Source organism: Salmo salar, chromosome 09, assembly GCF_965601325.2.
Source record: "Salmo salar chromosome 09, fSalSal1, whole genome shotgun sequence".
NCBI classification, from domain to species: Eukaryota; Metazoa; Chordata; class Actinopteri; order Salmoniformes; family Salmonidae; genus Salmo; species Salmo salar.
The window spans coordinates 143,771,988-143,793,349 of NC_138299.1; the positions used below are offsets into that span (position 1 = coordinate 143,771,988).

Below are 21,362 nucleotides of genomic sequence, written 5' to 3' on the forward strand. Positions count from 1 at the left end.
GTCTTGACAAGCCTCCTGCCCTCCTCACTGCAGTTCCACTAATAACAGGAAGCACAGCCCCCTCCGACGATGCAAATAAACAGCTGTCTAGAGCAGCAGAGCTCACACCGCCCTGATTGCATGCTGATGAGTGTAATTAACATGTATTTCAAATCCCTCCTAAAACACAGCGCTGCTCACAAAGACAGCCCATAGGATGGCTGCAATTAAAACCTGCGCAGTGGGAGGACTAGCAAGTCAGGCAAAATCTTCAACTGAGAAACATGCTGATAATATTGCATTCTTATCTCCATTTGTAATAATTTTCATTAATCACCAAGCCATGTTTACTAACAGTTTAAACTCACATCTTCGGTTGTAATCTTGTGTACAGATCAATTATTTACACTCTTGATAACGCCTTGGATTGTTTCACTTTCAGATTGTAATCAGCATGCATTTTTCAGAGTAAACTTGATCAGCATGCTCCTTCATACCCCAGGAGGACTGTGACACATACAGTATGGAGCCAGCCAGGCCCAGGCTTAATGTTAATGTCATTTATTGTTATTATTTCAGCTGATATGAGTTGGAATCTCTGAGTAATTCATCTGTGATTAGTCAAGAGTAGACCCAGGCCAAAACTGGCTCCTGCCCCGCCTGCACAGTGCCCCCATGTAATGTTTGATAGACGCTCTGTGTGCCCAGTCCTTTAAATTATGACTAGATTGTAATTTAGCTCTGACCTTGTTGGTATCGATGGAAGCCACGAGAGGCAGCCACAGTTGTCATTGGAAACAGGATTTGACAATGGCAATTCGAATTTGTGTCTTGGCTTGGTATCAAAGCACTGAAAGGGCTTGTCATTGTACTGTGCAGGGGCGGACTGGGACCAGAAATCGGCCCTGGCATTTCTAACACAAGTACATTTTTTTCCCCCCCTTGAGGCCTCCATTACTAGCCAGATAATTATTATTTTGCGCAATAAAACCAAGTTAGACAGACCCACTGCGCTAAAAATAGACCAGCCCATCTGGCATTTGCCCGTCATGCCAGATGGCCAGTCCGCCACTGGTACTGTGTGTTCTATTTTACTGAGGTACTTCAATGACACTTGGGAACATGTATTTTTTTTGGTTTGATTAGGGATGCACGGTATATCGTTGACGTTATCGGAATCGGACGATATTAGCTAAAAATGCCAACATCAGTATCGGCAATGTCTAGTTTGCAAAACCAATGTCAAAGCTGACGTGCATACCTATATAACGTACAGTTGAGGTCGGAAGTTTACATACACTTAGGTTGGAGTCATTAAAACTCGTTTTTCAACCACTCCACAAATTTCTTGTTAACAAACTATAGATTTGGCAAGTCGGTTAGGACATCTACTTTGTGCATGACACAAGACATTTTTCCAACAATTGTTTACAGACAGATTATTTCACTTATAATTCACTGTATCACAATTCCAGTGGGTCAGAAGTTTACATACACTAAGTTGACTGTGCCTTGCCATGGCTTTAAAAGCTTCTGATAGGCTAATTGACATCATTTGAGTCAATTGGAGATGTACCTGTGGATGTATTTCCAATCAAATCAAACTTATTTAAATAACCTTACATTAGCTGATATCTCAAATTGCTGTACAGAAACCCAGCCTACAACCCCAAACAGCAAGCAATGCAGGTGTAGAAGCACGGTGGCTAGGAAAATTCCCTAGAAAGGCCGAAATCTAGAGAGGAACCAGGCTATGAGGGTTGGCCAGTCCTCTTCTGGCTGTGCCGGGTGGAGGTTATAACAGAACATTGCCAAGATGTTCAAATGTTCATAAATGACCAGCATGGTCAAATAATAATAATCACAGTAGTTGTCAGCACCTCAAGAGTAAATGGCAATTGGCTTTTCATAGCCAATCATTGAGGGTATCTCTACCGCTCCTGCTGTCTCTAGAGAGTTGAAAACAGCAGGTCTGGGACAGGTAGCATGTCCGGTGAACAGATCAGGGTTCCATAGCCGCAGGCAGAACAGTTGAAACTGGAGCAGCAGCACGGCCAGGTGGACTGGGGACAGCAAGGAGTCATCGTGCCAGGTAGTCTTGAGGCATGGTCCTAGGGCTCAGGTCCTCCAAGAGAGAGAAAGAAAGAAAGAGAAAGAGAATTAGAGCATACTTAAATTCACACAGGACACCGGAAAAGACAGGAGAAATACTCCAGATATAACGGACTGACCCTAGCCCCCCGACACAAACTACTGCAGCATAAATACTGGAGGCTGAGACAGTATTTTTTCTTTATATATATATTTGTTTCTTTATATATATATATATATATATATATATATATATATATATATATATATATATATATATATATATATATATATATATATATATATAAATAAATAAATAAATAAATAAAAAAATAAAATATATATATATATATAAATAAAAATATATCACTATTGTTTTTTTAGAAGGGGGAAAAAAAAATGTATTTTTTATTATAATTTTTTTTTTATTGGGGGGTACGTTCAATTCATCGAAATCCTTGTTCCCATCTCCTAACCCACAATATGTAATTGTACTGCTGTCTATGTCGGTTGCGGATGGTTTATGTTTAGACCGGCATTGCTTAGCAATGTAATCTTGTGATGCTATATCTTGCTTATCACAGGGATTGACCCAAGATGAAGCTTAAGTGCACAATATGTTTAAGTTGCAACTTATTCTGTTTAGGTTTAATAGATGCTAATTGAACACTTTAATCGCGGGAGCCTCCTCAGTTCAGATGTTAGTAGAAGTTCTAGGATAATGAGAGGTGAACGTACAGTTGGGATTTTATTTTTGTTTTACCTCTTGTTCGAGGTCGCGCCGTGCTTTTTTGGCATCGGCCAGACAATGTGTTTATTATTTTTATTTTCATGTTTTTTTCTCTCCTTTTTGTGTATGCCTGTTAAATGTGGGTTGATGGGAGGGGTAAATGTTGGGGTAAGTAGGGGAATAGGGTGGAGAGTAAAGGTACTTGCAGGGGGGGAGGGGTGGGTTGGATACTGCTCGGGTGTAGGTGCTACATATGCTGATCGTGATAGTTTGGTGCACTTTCTTACCTTTTTAGTAACTTACATGCTATGCAGGCCACCATAGGAACTACAAATGAGAGGAGGGCGGGGCTTACATTCACTTCCTGGAATGTCAAGGGTTTAAATGAACCAATTAAGAGAGGCAAGGTCCTAGCCCACTTGAAAGCACTCTCGTCTGATATTATATTTTTGCAAGAAACCCATCTGAAAAACAATTCTCATAACAGACTTAAATGTAAGTGGGTGGGGCAAGTGTATCACTCTAACTTCTCTGCCAAAACGAGAGGCACAGCAATTCTGGTACGGAAAGGAATTCCCTTTCAACATAAAACCACTATTGTGGACAAAGAGGGTCGTTATGTGATCGTAATAGGAGAGATCCACTCTACTTCTGTAACTCTACTTAATATCTATGGGCCAAACATTGATAACCCCTCTTTTTTCAAAAGAGTCCTTGCCCTGATTCCAGATATCTCCCATACTAACCTGGTCATTGGAGGAGACCTCAACTGTGTACTAGACCAATATTTGGATAGATCCTCTACCCGGCGAACCCCTACCTCCTATTCAAGCGAATTCTTGAATACCTACATAAAAAATGCGAACTTATTTGATATATGGAGGATCTCTAACCCTACGGGTAGGGAATACTCCTTTTACTCTCATGTTCAATGTTTACTCGAATTGACTACTTTTTGGTTGATGCTAAACTACTCCCCTATACCTGTAATGTGAGGTATCATGATATTATAATCTCTGACCACAGTCCACTCACCTTCTCCCTGAGATTGGGTGACATCGTACCAAACGAGAGGGTCTGGAGGTTGAATCCTCAGCTCCTCACAGAACCAACATTCTGTGAACATCTTAAAGATCAAATTACATTTTTCTTTGATACCAACGACAACACAGCATTATTGTGGGAAACACTGAAGGCTTATTTGAGAGGCTGTATCATCTCCTTTCAGACTGCCAGGAGTAGGCAAAACAGAAGAGAATTGGTAGAACTGGAGGGACAAATTCACTTACTGGATAGGGAGAATGCTAGACACCCATCTAGGGAGAAACATAAAAAAATTGTCTTTAAAATTTAAATACAATCAGATCCTCTCTGCTAAAATTGCTAAATCTTTTCTCTATGCCAAGCAAAAATATTTTGAGTTTGGTGACAAACCTCACAAACTACTCGCCAGACAACTTCGTAAGAATGTGAGTGACCGTATGATTCACAAAGTTAAATCTGCATCTGGGGAATTACTCTCTTCCCCCAAAGACATAAATGACAGATTCCGTCAGTTTTATGAGACTTTATATACATCTAAAGCGGATCCTAATCCCTTAATTATGCAAAACTTTTTGGAGAACTGTAATCTTCCTGCCCTGAACCAGGAAGACTCTAACTTCCTGAATAAGGAAATATCTCTTGAAGAAATTACAGAAACAATAAAATCTCTAAAGAGTGGCAAGACCCCGGGCCCAGATGGATACCCGAGTGAATTCTACAAAACATTCAGCAACATGCTCTCTCCCTACCTACACAAAATGTTGGTTCAGGCCAACGAGGATGGAGTGCTCCCATCCACTTTGGATGAGGCGTTTATTACAGTTATACATAAGAAGGGTAAGGATCCGGAAGAGGTAGGGTCATACAGACCAATATCCCTCCTTAATACAGACCAAAAGATTTTAGCAAAAACTTTGGCTAACAGGCTGAGCACTTTAATTGGCAAATTGGTCCATTCAAACCAGACCGGCTTTATCCCTAACAGAAACTCATTCTTCAATCTCAGGCGCCTATTCAACATTATGTATTCTCAGAGGTTACCTAATGTGGACCTAGCCGTTATATCTCTTGACGCTGAAAAGGCCTTTGACCAAGTTGAGTGGCCCTATCTATTCAAGGTCCTACAGAAATTTAATATTGGAGATGGGTTCATAAAGTGGATCCAGCTTTTATATAGGAACCCCTGTGCGAGAATACTCACTAACCAATCATTGTCGCCCCGATTTAAAATTCACAGAGGGACAAGGCAGTGTTGTGCGCTGTCGCCTATGCTCTTCGCCCTAATTATTGATCCTCTCGCTCAAGCGATCAGATCTCATGCAGCAATACACGGCTATAATACTAAACATACTCTAAATAAGATTTCCCTATACGCAGATGACATTCTCCTCTATGTAACAGAACCCCAATATAGTATTCCAGCTATTCTAGAGGTGATTAATTTGTTTGGTACCTTCTCGGGATACAGAATAAATTGGAACAAGTGTGAATTAATGCCCATTCGGTTGCAAAACACCTCCTGGCTAGAACATCTTCCAGTTAAGCTATCTTAAGATAAATGTACCTACCTTGGAATTGTAGTTACCAAACAATACTCCTTACTATTTAAAGAGAATTTCCCCTCTCTGATGCAAAAACTTAAGGCAAACATACAATTTTGGAGAACTCTCCCAATTTCTCTGCTCGGAAGAATTAATGCCATTAAAATGGTCTTCCTCCCACAACTGCTCTACCTATACCAGAACATCCCAATATTCATACCTAAATCCTTTCATAAACAACTGGACTCTATTATCAATCCTTTCATCTGGGATTATAAAACACACAGGATAGGTAAAAAACACCTCTGTAAATCCAAGATGGAAGGAGGATTGTCTCTCCCAAACTTTATATTTTACTACTGGGCCGCCAACCTCCGCGCTGTTACGTTTCTGCTGGATGACGCACTCCCGCCATCCAGCTGGCTTAGTATGGAGCGAGAGGAGTGCCACCACTTCTCTATTGGTGCTGTGATTTTGTCACCTGTCAATCTGGAGATGTCACTTTACCGTAACAATCCTATTATACATAGCACAGTCTGAATCTGGAAGCAAATTAAAGTCCACTTTGATCTTAGACCAATATCGTTCATGCTTCCTGTTGCCAGGAATCCCTCCTTTGCCCCCTCTAACCTTGATAACACCTTTGAGCGGTGGGGAGAGTTGGGGATAAGTACCATAGGGGATTTATATATAGGGGGAACCTTTGCTTCCTTTGAATCGCTGAGGGAAACTTATAATCTTCCCAGAAGTAACTTTTTCAGATACCTACAGATTAGAGACTATGTTAGAAAATACCTCCCAACATTTGGGAATGCTAAACCTTCCACGTTTGACGGATGCATAAAAATATGCCCCACCTCAGACAAACTGATATCTCGTATATATGATGCTTTTCAATCTGTTAGCGCACCCTCTACTGATGCCATTAAGGCAAAATGGGAGGAAGAACTAGGGACTGACATTTCGGTGGCAGACTGGGAAGATAGCTTGGTGTATATCCACACCTGCTCCATTAACTCCAGACATCGTCTCATACAATTCAAGGTATTACACAGATTGCACTATTCCAAAACCAAACTGCATAGGATATTTCCTGGTACATCCCCTATGTGTGATAAATGTCAGGCTGAGCAGGGTACACTACTCCACTGCTTTGCCCTATGCTCTAACTTGTATGGGTATTGGTGTGGAATTTTTGGGGTCCTCTCTGAAGTTCTGGAGACTTCAATAGACCCAGACCCGCTTCTGATAATCCTGGGAGTGTCCGATTCCCTAAACGGATTAACCAACTCCCAAAAACAACTCATCTCTTACAGTCTCATTTCGGCAAAAAAATGTATCTTGTTGTTTTGGAAAAAGAGGGAAGCGCCCTCTACCAAATTATGGCTCAGCGAATTGGCAAACACTGTACACTTAGAAAGAATTAGATATATTTTGAACAATAAATTATCAACATTTGATCAAATCTGGCAGCCTTTCCTCTCTTACTTGGACCAGGCGGCGCTGTGAATTTGCACTTAACGCACTCTTAATTGTCATACGGTAATCTACCTTTGGGCAGCGTGTGCTGGCCCCGCCACCCGAGCAGTTGGGAGGGGAATAGGGTGGAATAAGGGGGGTAAAGTGGGGTATAAGTGGGGGGGCTACATCAACCCTTTTTTTTCTTCTTCTACCTGTCCTTGTTTTGTATGTCTTGTTTTGTAATATTTGTTTTGTGCCCAGAACTCTGGGTCTTTTGGTTAATGTCTGTTCTCTTATGTTTAGATAAGAACTGTAAACTTGTCTTTTATACCTATACACCATTCTTGTGTATGTGTTCAATAAAAAATATTTGAACAAAAAAGATACAGTAGCACTGGCAAAGCTGTACAAAAAATGTCTGCAAACACCGGCCACGAACGATGCGTTTACAATACTGCATTGGTAATGAAGCATAATTTGTTCAACCGCAACTTCTGGGGCAGCTAGTTTTAGCTTAGTACCTAGCTATCACCAATACAACCAGTCTGAAAACAATGACCAGTAGAAACTGCAGTAATTTTCATTATTCTTAGCAATGATTTAGGAATCCTTTTGAGTAAGTATTAGTTAGGTGTGTGTGTGTGTGTGTGTGTGTGTGTGTGTGTGTGTGTGTGTGTGTGTGTGTGTGTGTGTGTGTGTGTGTGTGTGTGTGTGAACTATTTAACTGTACTAGAATGCTTAAAAGGCTGCTAAAACTTTAAATATCGGTATCGTTTTTTGGGGGGCAAGGAAAGTATTGTATATCGGTATCGGCCAAAAATGTCATATCAGTGCATCACTAGCTTTGATGGTAGACGGTTTTTTTTAACCCCTTTTTCTCCCCATTGACGTGGTATCCAATTGGTAGTTAGTCTTGTCTCATCGCTGCAACTCCCATATGGACTCGGGAGAGGTGAAGGTCGAGAGCCGTGCGTCCTCCGAAACACAACCCAACCAAGCCACACTGCTTCTTGACACAATGCCCACTTAACCCGGAAGCCAGCCGCACCAATGTGTCGGAGGAAACACAATGCACCTGGCGATGTGCACTGTGCCCTGACCGCCACAGGAGTCGCTAGTACACAATGGGGCAATAACATCCCTGCCGGCCAAACCTTCCCCATAACCTGGACGATGCTGGGCCAATTATGTGCGCCTCCCCATGGGTCTCCCGGTCATGGCCAGCGGCGACAGAGCCTGGACTCGAAACCAGAATCTCTAGTGGCATAGCTAGCACTGCGATGCAGTGCCTTAGACCACTGCGCCCCTCGGGAGGCCATGGTAGACTTTTAACTAAAGAGATCTATCAAGAAGACTTAAAATTCTGGGGGAATTGTTGAATTGAAGTTGAGTAATATTTCAATTGTATGCCAATTTCTGTAAGGGGGTAGTGAAATCAATCTGCCATAATTAATCTAACCACACTGTCCGATTTCAAAAAGGCTTTACAACGAAAGCAAAACATTAGATTATGTCAGCAGTGTACCCAGACAGAAATAATCAGACACCCATTTTTCAAGCTAGCATATAATGTCACATAAACCCAAACCACAGCTAAATGCAGCACTAACCTTTGATGATCTTCATCAGATGACACTCCTAGGACATTGTTATACAATACATGCATGTTTTGCTCAATCAAGTTCATATTTATATCAAAAACCAGCTTTTTACATTAGCATGTGACGTTCAGAACTAGCATACTTCCGGTGAATTTACTAAATTACTCACGATAAACGTTCACAAAAAAACATAACAATTATTTTAAGAATTATAGATACAGAACTCCTTTATGCAATCGCTATGTCCGATTTTAAAATAGCTTTTCGGCGAAAGCACATTTTGCAATATTCTGAGTAGATGGCCCAGCCATCACGGGCTAGCTAATTTGACACCCACCAAGTTTGGCCCTCACCAAACTCCGATTTACTATTAGAAAAATGTGATTACCTTTGCTGTTCTTCGTCAGAATGCACTCCCAGGACTTCTACTTCAATAACAAATGTTGGTTTGGTTCAAAATAATCCATAGTTATGTTCAAATATCCTCTGTTTTGTTCGTGCGTTCAAGACACTATCCGAAGGGTGACGAAGGGTGACGCGCCCGACGCGTTTCGTGACAAAAAAATTGTAAATGTTCCATTACCGTACTTCGAAGTATGTCAACCGCTGTTTAAAATCAATTTTTATGCGATTTTACTCGTAAAAAAAACGATAATATTCCGACCGGGAAACCCTGTTTTTGTTCAAAGACGAAAAAATTAAAACATGGTGTCGCCTCGTGCACGCGCCCCAGTCTCATTGTTCTCTGATCGACCACTATCCAAATGCGCTACTGTTTTTCAGCCAGGGGCTCCAAAGGCATCATTCAGCATTTTGCCGCCTTCTGAGAGCCTATGGGAGCCGTAGGAAGTGTCACGTTACAGCAGAGATCCTCAGTTTTCAATAAAGAGAGTGTAGAAGCCCAAGAAATGGTCAGAGAGGGCACTTCCTGTAAGGATCTTCTCAGGTTTTTGCCTGCCATATGAGTTCTGTTATACTCACAGACACCATTCAAACAGTTTTAGAATCTTTAGGGTGTTTTCTATCCAAAGCCAATAATTATATGCATATTCTAGTTTCGGGGAAGTAGTAATAACCAGATTAAATCGGGTACGTTTTTTATCCGGCCGTGCAAATACTGCCCCCTACCCTAGAGAGGTTAATTTCTAGTGAGGTTTATCATTCCTCATGATAATTTTTTAGGACACAGGGAATTCGACACCATTAAAATGTTTCCTCTACCTTTTCTTTCCCTGTTCTTCAGAAACCATTTAAATACCTTTTCAAACATTTCCATCCTTCTGCATACCCAATTTAACTGATTTGAAGACCCCATCCAATAAATCCCACAGTATCAACACACCACTAATGCACATTCGTAACCAGTAAATGGTGTGTGCGTGCTGGTGAACCGTAGGTCCAGAACACACATGAACCTGCCTCACTTATTATCGGGAACTCGTTTATGGCCTAATCCAGATACGTTAATACCTCAAACTGCCGAATATCGCTAACTGCTCTCCCCCTCAATCTCCGGGGACCTTCCAAATCAAAATAATGAAACCCCTCTTTCGGAAAAGAGTGTACATTCCGTTAGCATTCACTATGCAACATTTTAATCAGCAATCCAAAAGTAATTGTAAAGTAATTGTAAATTCACTGTCCTTACTCCAGTCATTAAATGTTTGTTTTAATCCACACCATCCTTTATTTAGCATGTACTACCCTTAGACACGGCGACATTATCTCACCACCGAGTCTAACACTGGTCTTCTTACCCCATGATTCTCCATAACCACCACATCACATAAAACATTTTAAAGTTCATTTTAGGTTTGGTAACCCCTATACCAATTCCTCGTGACCCCTCCACCCTTTAGACCATTCTAGAATTCTATTCCAGAATAAGACAACATAAAACGTACATCTATTTAAAAATAAAACCACAAAATGTCTCATGATATCCCCCAAAAAACAAGGCATTCTGAGTTTGCAAGGAGTGTTTGGCCATCTAATTTAAATGTGTTACCTTTAGAATCCATTCCCCTGGCATTTCGCCTAGATTCTTCAACCCAAAATAAGTTTTCCTGTGACAAATTTAGCCAATTTCCCATCGTAAGGAATCCGCAATATTTAATCCCTGGCCTCTAGGGACGAAAAGGTAGGTAAAACGTGATCTCATACGTCTTCCTTCACATAGAAACTGTAATCTCTATGAACCACTTATCGATCGAACAGAGCCTGAACACCGCTAGGTGAAAGTTTCATTCCTGCTACTTTCGAGAGGACTTTCAGGAGTTTTTCAATCTTTCTGTCCCAGCTTTGATGCACCTGTGCTGACCTCGCCTTCTGGATGGAAGCGGGTTGAACAGGTAGTGGCTCGGTTGGTGATTGTGCTTGATGATATTTTTTGCCTTCCTGTGACATCGGGTGTTGTAGGTGTCCTGGAGGGCAGGTAGTGTGCCCCTGGTGATGCGATGTGCAGATGGAGATGTTTCCTACCTTCAGCACCTGGGGGCGGCCCTTCAGGAAGTCCAGGACCCAGTTGCACAGGGCAGGGTCGAGACGCAGGGTCTCAAGCTTAATGATGAATGTGAAGGGTACTATGGTGTTGAATGCTGAGCTGTAGTCAATGAACAGCATTCTTACATAGGTATTTCTCTTGTCCAGATGGAATAGGGCAGTGTGATGGCGATTGCATCGTCTGTGGAGTGGGTCTAGGGTGGAGGTGATGATCCTTGACTAGTCTCTCAAAGCACTTCATGATGACAGAAGTGAGTGCTATGGGGTGATAGTCATTTAGTTCAGTTACCTTAACTTTCTTGGGAACAGGAACAATGGTGGCCATCTTGAAGCATGTGGGGACAGCAGACTGGGATAGGGATTGATTGAATATGTCCGTAAACACACCAGCCAACTGGTCTGTGCATGCTCTGAGGACGCGGCTAGGGATGCCGTCTGGGCCGGCTGCCTTGCAAGGGTTAACATGTATAAATGTTTTACTCACGTCGGCCACGGAGGAGGTGAGCCCACATTATTTGGTAGCGGGCCGTGTTTTCGTGGCACTGTATTGTCATGAAAGAGAGCAAAGAAGTTGTTTAATTTGTCTGGGAGCAAGATGTCGATGTCCACAACGAGGCTGGTTTTCTTTTTGTAATCCGTGATTGTCTGTAGACCCTGCCACATACGTCTTGTGTTCGAGCCGTTGAATTCCGACTCCACTTTGTCTCTATACTGACACATTGCTTGTTTGATTGCCTTACAGTGTTTGTATTCGGCCGTGCTTCCAGTTGCCTTGCCATGACTAAATGCGGTGGTGCTTTCAATTTTGCGCTTATGCTTCCATCAACCCATGCTTTCTGGTTAGGGAAGGTTTTAAAAGTCAGTCTCTCACATAGTCAGCGTATACATCAATGTTATTGTCTGAGGCTACCCAAAACATATCGTGGAAGCGTGGAATCCAATTGGTCAGACTAGCGTTGGATAGACCTAAGCACGGGCGCTTCCTGTTTTAGTTTCTGCCTTTAGGAGGGGAGAAACAAGAGAGTCATGGTCAGATTTTCCAAAAGGAGGGCAGGGGAGGGCCTTGTGTGCGTTGCGGAGGTTAGAGTAGCAGTGTTCGCGTGTGTTACTCGCTCGTGTACTGCAATCGATATGCTGATTTTGAGTTCTTGTATATTGTTACAATTACACAATGAGTTGTTAATCACGAAAACTACACCCCCGCTCTCCTTCTTACCAGAGAGATGTTTGTTCCTGTTGGCGTGATGCACTGAAAATCCTGTTGGCTGTACAAACTCCAACAGCATGTCCTCAGCTAGCCATGTCTCGGTGAAACAGAGTATGTTACAATTGGAGGTCGGCTGATTAATTAGGGCTGATTTCAAGTTTTCATAACAATTTGTAATCGGCATTTTTGGACACCAATTATGGCCGATTTCCATTGCATTCCACGAGGAAACTGCGTGGCAGGCTGACCACCTGTTACGCGAGTGCAGCAAGGAGCCAAGTTAAGTTGCTAGCTAGCATTAAACTTATCTTATAAAAAACAATCAATCTTCACATAATCACTAGTTAACTACACATAGTTGATTATATTACTAGGTTAACTAGCTTGTCCTGCGTTGCATATAATCAATGCGGTGCCTGTTAATTTATCATCGAATCACAGCCAAATGGGTGATGATTTAACAAAGGCGCATTCGCAAAAAAAGCACAATCGTTGCACAAATGTACCTAACCATAAACATCTTTTGCCTTTCTTAAAATCAATACACAGAAGTATATATTTTTTAAACCTGCATATTAGTTAAAAGAAATTCATGTTAGCAGGCAATATTAACTAGGGAAATTGTGTCACTTCTTTTGCATTCATTGCACGCAGAGTCAGGGTATATGCAACAGTTTGGGCCGCCTGGCTCGTTGCCAACTAATTTGCCAGAATTTTACATAATTATGACATAACATTGAAGAATGTGCAATGTAACAACAATATTTGGACTTTAGGGTTGCCACCCATTTGATAAAATACCGAACGGTTCTGTATTTCACTGAAAGAATAAACGTTTTGTTTTTGAAATCATAGTTTCCGGATTTGACCATATTAATGACCAAAGGCTTGTATTTCTGTGATTATTATAATTAAGTCTATGATTTGATAGAGCAGTCTGACTGAGCGGTGGTAGGCAGCAGCAGGCTCGTAAGTATTCATTCAAACTTTACTGCGTTTGCCAGCAGCTCTTAGCAATGCTTGAGGCACAGCGCTGTTAATGACTTCAAGCTTATCAACTCCCGAGATTAGGCTGGCAATACTAAAGTGCCTATTAGAACATCCAATAGTCAAAGGTATGTGAAATACAAATGGTATAGAGAGAAAAATAGATGACGAGTCATAATTCCTATAATAACTGCAACCTAGTATTACTTTACTGGGAATATTGAAGAACTGGGAATATTGAACCACCAGCTTTCATATGTTCTGAGCAAGGAATTTAAATGTTAGCTTTTTTACATGGCACATATTGCACTTTTACTTTCTTCTCCAACACTGTTTTTGCATTATTTAAACGAAATTGAGCATGCTTCATTATTTATTTGAGACGAAATATATTTTATTTATGTATTATATTAAGTTAAAATAAGTGTTCATTGTTTATTCAGTATTGTTGTAATTGTCATTATTACAAATATATATATCAAAATCGGCCGATTTAATCAGTATCGGCCTTTTTCGGTCCTCCAATAATCGGCATTGGGTTTTTTTTTGTCCTCCAAGAATCGGTATCGGCTGTTTTTGGTCCTCCAATAATCGGTATCGGCGTTGAATAATCATAATCGGTTGATCTCTAGTTACAATCCCGGATATCTCTTTGGAAAGCTACTCTTGCCCTAATTTCGTCGACTTTGTTAACTAGGGACTGGACATTAGCGAGTAATATACTTGGAAGCGGTGGGTGGTGTACATGCATCCGAAGGCTCACTAGAAGACCGCTTCTTCAACGGCGTTGTTTTTGGGTCGGCCTCTGTGATCAGTTCAAATGCCCTGGGAGGTGCAGACAAAGGATCTGCTTTGGGAAAGTCGTATTCCTGGTCGTCGTGCTCGTAAATTGACGTCTCTCTGATATCCAATAATTCTTCCCGGCTGTATGTAATAACACTTAAGGTTTTCTGGGCTAACAATGTAAGAAATAATACATAAAAAAAACTAAATAATGCAGAGTTTCCTAAGGACTTGAAGCGAAGCTGCCATCACTAGCGATGCTATCTTTCTCTTCTCATTCATTGCGTAAATAAGCGTGTGGCATGTTGCTCTTCAAATTTCATCTGTCTTGCTGACTGTTGATATTCAAATGTCACCTCAGTGAAATACCCACAACAATCAACCATACACCGGTCTTGTGTCCTAATGGATACAATATTCCCTTTTAGAATGTATTGTAGGCAATACTAATGTTTCTGTTTTCTTGTTGCTTTCCCATGCAGGTTTCCCATTTGGTCAATGGAATGTTAGCGGTCTGGAGGCGTGCGTGCCAGAACTGAAGGAGCATGGTGAAGCACCAACCCCTGCAGGTTTACGAGAGGCAGCTGTGTTTGTCATGTCTCACAGGGATCTATGGGTGCCGGTGGAAGCGGTACCAACGGTCACATGATGACACCACCAAGGTGAGTTCTGCCTAGCAGGCCTTATGTTTGTACCTAAATGACCATAATGGACATGGCATATTGGTTTTGGTATATGGACGTTAGTAAGTTCTGGAAGATCTATTATCGGCCAAATGTCAGTTGGTTGACGGGAGCAAGTGTAATCGAATGGTACCAGACAGTCCACTTTTTCTTTTTTTCGTTCCAAGTTCACTGCAGGATTACAGCACCACACTGCATCTCACTATTAATTAAAAACACTCTAATTTGGCGTGTCTGTGAGCGTGCAGTGCATGTGGGCTGGATTCCTCCCTTATGCCATCCGTTACCCACGCCCCATCTTTCAAGATGAGTTTATAAAAAACCATGTTCCCTGGGCGCCGAAGATGTTGATTATGGCAGCCCCCGCACCTCTCTGATTCAGAGGGGTTGGGTTAAATGCGGAAGACGCATTCAGTTGTACAGCTGACTAGGTATCCCCTTTTCCATTTCCCATCCCTTCCGTAATAACCTGTCCTTGGCCTGTCACTGGAGGTGCCTTTGGCCTTGCAGAGCACCAACATGTCCTGGAACTGTGTTTAAGTCTGTACGTGCTGCAGATAGTATTACATTTTTTTATGAAGCATTTAGAGCCTCCCCTTGGTCACATTCATCACAGCCTTTATTTGTCTAAGTAGGTTTTCCATAATGCCAATCAGCCCTGGTCTGTCAAATTTAGTACTGCATGGTATGTAGCTCAGAGAGAGCATGAGGGCTGGAGAACAATAGTCCATCATCACCTAGCTAGCCTGGGACAAGGAGACAGAGCTGAGAGGGCTGAAACATGTGTGTGAAATAAAACGTACCGTAAATGTTTTATATGGCATAGAAATATGATATACAGTGCCTTCGGAAAGTATTCCGACCCCTTGACTTTTTCCACATTTTGTAACATTACAGCCTTATTGTAAAATTTGTTTCAAAAAAATTGTTCCTAATCAATCGAAACACAATACCCCTTAATGACAAAGCAAAAACAGGTTTTTGTAAATGTTTGCAAATTTATTCAATTAGAAACTGATATCACATTTATGTAAGTATTCAGACCCTTTACTCAGTACTTTGTTGAAAGCACCTTTTGGTAGCGATTACAGCAGGGTGTCTTATTGGCTATGACGCGACAAGCTTGGCACACCTGTGTTTGGGGAGTTTCTCCCATTATTTTCTGAAGATCCTCTGTCAGGTTGGATGGGGAGCGTTGCTGCACAGCTTTTTTTCAGGTCTCTCCAGAGATGTTCGATCGGATTCAAGTCCGGGCTCTATCTGGGCCACTCAAGGACATCCTGAAGCAACTCCTGCATGTCAAATCAAATCAAATGTATTTATATAGCCCTTCGTACATCAGCTGATATCTCAAAGTGCTGTACAGAAACCCAGCCTAAAACCCCAAACAGCAAGCAATGCATGTGAAAGAAGTACGGTGGCTAGGAAAAACTCCCTAGAAAGGCCAAAAACCTAGGAAGAAACCTAGAGAGGAACCAGGCTATGAGGGATGGCCGTGCCGTCTGGCTGTGCTGGGTGGATATTATAACAGAACATGGTCAAGATGTTAAAATGTTCATAAATGACCAGCATGGTCAAATAATAATAATCATAGTAGTTGTCGAGGGTGCAACAAGCACGTCCGGTGAACAGGTCAGGGTTCCATAGCCGCAGGCAGAACAGTTGAAACTGGAGCAGCAGCACGGCCAGGTGGACTGGGGACAGCAAGGAGTCATCATGCCAGGTAGTCCTGAGGCATGGTCCTAGGGCTCAGGTCCTCCGAGAGAAAGAAAGAAAGAGAGAATTAGAGAGAGCATATTTAAATTCACACAGGACACCGGATAAGACAAGAGAAATACTCCAGATGTAACAGACTGACCCTAGCCCCCCGACACAGAAACTACTGCAGCATAAATACTGGAGGCTGAGACAGGAGGGATCAGGAGACACTGTGGCCCCATCCGATGAAACCCCCGGACAGGGCCAAACAGGCAGGATATAACCCCACCCACTTTGCCAAAGCACAGCCCCCACAACACTAGAGGGATGTCTCCAACCACGAACTTACCGTCCTAAGACAACCCAAGGGGGGGGCGCCAACCCAGACAGGAAGACCACGTCAGTGACTCAGCCCACTCAAGTGACGCACCCCTCGCATGGACGGCATGGAAGAACACCAGTACGCCAGTGACTCAGCCCCTGTAATAGGGTTAGAGGCAGAGAATCCCAGTGGAGAGAGGGAAACCAGCAAGGCAGAGACAGCAAGGGCGGTTCGTTGCTCCAGTGCCTTTCCGTTCACCTTCACACCACTGGGCCAGACCTACACTCAATCATAAGGCCGACTGAAGAGATGAGTCTTCAATAAAGACTTAAAGGTTGAGACCAAGTCTGCATCTCTCACATGGATAGGCAGCCCTGCCTCCAGCTGTTTGCTTAGAAATTCTAGGGACAGGTGTAGGTATGTACGGCAGGACCAAATCGTAAAGACAGGTAGGAGCAAGCCCATATAATACTTTGTAGGTTAGCAGTAAAACCTTGAAATCAGCCCTAACCTTAACAGGAAGCCAGTGTAGAGAGGCTAGCACTGGAGTAATATGATCACATTTTTTGGTTCTAGTCAAGATTCTAGCAGCGGTATTTAGCACGAACTGAAGTTTATTTAGTGCTTTATCTGGGTAGCCAGAAAGTAGAGCATTGCAGTAGTCTAACCTAGAAGTGATACAAACATGAATACATTTTTCTGCATCATTTTTGGACAGAAAGTTTCTGATTTTTGCAATGTTACGTAGATGGGAAAAAGCTGTCCTTGAAACAGTATTATTTGAGACTACTGTACAACCATCAAGATTCATTGTCAGATTCAACAGAAGATCTTTTTGTTTCTTGGCATCTGTCTTGTCCGAGTTTAAAAGTAGAAAATTCCCTTTTGGGTGTTGCATACAATTTGACACACTGTAACATGTAAAATATGTCCAAGTACCTTTTTTCTAGTTATAGGAATGACCTCTTGTCCTGTGAGCTTAACATGCAAGCTCTGCTGAGTGGTGGATGGATGAGCTATACGTTTTGACCTTTCATTCCTACCCTATTTGCCCTCAGGAAGGTAATGCTGCATGAGTTCCTTAAATCTTCAGATAGATGGAGCACATTCATGTTTGACAGGTCGAAGGCCACATGGAGGCATTTTTTTCATCCTTTGGTGGGAATAGGATCCTGTGGCTCTGTTTCCTGTTGTCTCTGAGACTGGTAGATATGGTACTGCAGAGTCAGCTGTGTGTGTGTGTGTGTGTGTTTGTGTGTAGCCTTGGCCACCATGGCCATGTGTGGCGGGCGCATTGGCCCACTGGGGAAGAATCGGCCAATCAGCAGCCTGTCTGTGTATAGTACCACAGGATTATATTGGACCTGCCGTGGTGCTACTCTGTGTGTTTACCAGTCTCCTCCTTTGCCAGAATCTGTATCCCAACCTCAGACCCCCACTATGCCATGTTTCAGTAGCATATTTTTCTGCTTCCTCCCATGAGCCTATTATTATGAAAGTACTGTACATTTGAATGCTGCTAACTAAGCATGAATAACTATTCAGTATAATGAATAAAAACTCAGTAAAAGAAGTATAACTGTAAAAAATTACGTTAAAATGGATGTCTACAGTCTTGGCAATTTTTCATTTTTTTTGCTTTTTGTGTAACTTATTTTTTAACTTATTGTGTACATAGTGTTGCTGCTACCGTCTCTTATGACCGAAAATAACTTCTGGACATCAGAAAAGCTATTACTCACCACGGACTGGAAGAAATGTTTTCCTTTAACGAGTCCGACGAGAAGGATATCCTGCTTTCACTGAAACAGGCCCAGATCCACGCCTTTTGCGTGAAGAAAAGACGCCAGAAAAGGGGACGCAGATCGGCTGTCCTTCTGAGAACGAGCGAGTAAACTCCCACTGCCATCCGTTCTTCTTGCTAACGTGCATTCATAAAAAAATAAAATTGACCTATTATTAAGATTATCCTACCAACGGGACATTAAAAACTGAAACATCTTATGCTTCAACGAGATATGGCTGAACGAAGAAATGGACAATATAGAGCTGGCGGGATTTTCCATGCACCGGCAGAACAGAGACACTACCTCTGGAAAGACAAGGGGTGGGGGGTGTGTGTCTTTTTGTCAATAACAGCTGGTACGCGATGTCTAATATTAAAGAAGTCTCGAGGTATTGCTCGCCTGAGGTAGAGTACCTTATGATAAGTTGTCGACCACACTATCTACCAAGAGTACTCATCTGTATTATTCGTAGCAGTCTATTTACCACCACAAAGCAAAGCTGGCACTAAGACCGCTCTCAACCAACTCTATAAGGCCATAAGCAAAGAAGAAAATGCTCACCCAGGAGCGGTGCTCCCTATGGCCGGGGACTTTAGTGCAGGCAAACTTCAATCAGTTTTACCAAATCTTTACCAGCATGTTACATGTGCAACCAGGGGGGAGAAAAATCCTAGACCACCTTTACTCCACTCACAGAGATGCGTACAAAGCTCTCTCCTGCCCTCCATTTGGCAAATCTGGACACAATTCTATCCTACTGTTTCCTGCTTACAACCAAAAACATAAGCAGGAAGTACCAGTGACTCGCTCAATATGGAAGTGGTCAGATGACGCGGATGCTACACTACAGGACTGTTTTGCTAGCACAGACTGGAATGTGTTCCAGGATTTATCCAATGGCATTGAGGAATACACCACCTCAGTCATTGCCTTCATCAATAAGTGCATCAACGACGTCGGCCCCACAGTGACTGTACGTACATATCCCAACCAGAAGCCATGGACTACAGGCAATGTCCGCATCGAGTTAAAGGCTAGAGCTGCCGCTTTCAAGGAGCGGGAGACTAATCCAGACGCTTATAAGAAATCCCGCTATGCCCTCAGACGAACCATCAAACAAGCAAAGCGTCAAGACGGGATTAACATTGAATCCTACTACAAGTGCTTTGAAAGGCTGGTCATGGCTCACATCAACAGCATCCTCCCAGACACCCTAGACCCATTCCAATTCGCATACCGCCCCAACAGATCCACATATGACGCAATCTCAATCGCACTCCACACCAGCCTTTCTCACCTGGACAGAAAGAACCACTGTGAGAATGCTGTTCATCGACTACAGCTCAGCATTCAACACCATAGTGCCCACGAAGCTCATCACTAAGCTAAGGACTCTGGGACTAAGCACCTAACTCTGCAACTGGATCCTGGACTTCCTGATGGGCCGCCGTCAGGTGGTAAGAGTAGGCAACAATATGTCTGCCACGCTGATCGAGAGTTTCAAGTTCCTTGGTGTCCACATCACCAACGAACTATCATGGTCCAAACATACCAAGACATTCGTGTACACGACAAAACCTTTTCCCTCCCAGGAGACTGAAAAGATTTGGCATGGGCCCACAGATCCTCAAAAGGTTCTACAGCTGCACCATCGAGAGCTTCCTGACCGGTTGCGTCACCGTCTGGTATGGCAACAGTACGGCATCTAAGGCACTACAGAGGGTAGTGCGACCGGCCCAGTACATCACTGGGGCCAAGCTTCCTGCCATCCAGGACCTATATAATAGGCGGTGTCAGAGGAAAGCCCATAAAATTGTCGGAGACTCCAGTCACCCAATTTATAGACTGATTTCTCTGCTACCGCACGGCAAGTGGTACCGGAGCGCCAAGTCTAGGACCAAAAGCCTCAACAGCTTCTACCCCCAAGCCATTAGACTGCTGAACAATTCATAAAAATTGCCCCCCACCCTTGTACACTGCTGTTACTCGCTGTTTGTTTGTTACCTATGCATAGTCAAATATTTTTTAACTGCACTGTTGGTTAAGGGCTTGTAAGTAAGCATTTCACAGTTAAGTCTACACTTGCTGTATTCAGCGCATGTGGCAAATAAAGTTTGATTTGATGTCCGTTTATGCAGCTCCAACAGCCGAGGCCTCGGGCTACAGCACCAAAGGGTCACTGCAGAGATGGACTGACATCCAGGCCAACATTGAATATAATTGTGTCCCACATGGCAGAATAGACACACAGTCCCACACAAAGCCCTGGCCTACATTGTCACCATTTTTGTTTTCTTTCAAATGAACAGGATAACTTTAAAGAGATACCTAGGGATTTTGGCAACGAGGCCCTTGATCTACTTCCCAGAGTCTGATGATCTCGTGGATACCATTTTTATGTCTCTGTGGTTTCAAGGAAGTTGCTAGCTAGTGCAGTTGTGCTAACGAGCGCTAGTGCAGTTGTGCTAACTAGCGCTAGTGCAGTTGTGCTAACTAGCGCTAGTGCAGTTGTGCTAACTAGCGCTAGTGCAGTTACTGGAAGTCTGAGTATCTGCTAGCAGATACCATAGACTTCGTCATTGTGCTAATTAGCCTTGGCTTGTGAAACTACCTCTAACTTCCTTCATACTGGACACAGAGCCATACTGTACACTGAGCCAAAATGCTATCCACAAGTTCATCTGACTCTGGGGAAGTAGGTGAATGGCCTCATTGCCAAAATCCCAAAGTATCCCTTTAACTATGGATGCTGTGCTGCCTTGTATTGGAGGCCTATAGTCATCTTACATTGGCAGATCGCCTCTTAAGTGTGCCAGCACTGCCAGGTCAGATGACATCATAGATGCATCTTTTTAATAGCCAATGTGACCAATCAGTGTTGCTAATCAAAAGATGGTATCAATTACATGATGTGATGTTTAAAACTGACAGGCAGCATCACTGAAC

At 42.7% G+C, this 21,362-nt stretch overlaps 1 protein-coding gene across 4 annotated transcripts in view; it reads left to right on the forward strand.

Moving 5' to 3' along the window:
- Nucleotides 1-21,362, forward strand: part of LOC106613071 (glycerophosphodiester phosphodiesterase domain-containing protein 5) — a 109,367-nt gene that overhangs the window by 44,281 nt on the left and 43,724 nt on the right. For all 4 annotated transcript variants that reach the window (XR_001330425.3, XR_001330426.3, XM_014214959.3 and 1 more), the window contains exon 2: nucleotides 14,409-14,588. Coding sequence is in view for 2 of the 4 variants with exons in the window: in XM_014214959.3 (XP_014070434.2) it covers nucleotides 14,472-14,588 (117 nt within the window). In the remaining 2 variants the exon portion in view is untranslated. The remainder of the gene's footprint in view (nucleotides 1-14,408; nucleotides 14,589-21,362) is intronic.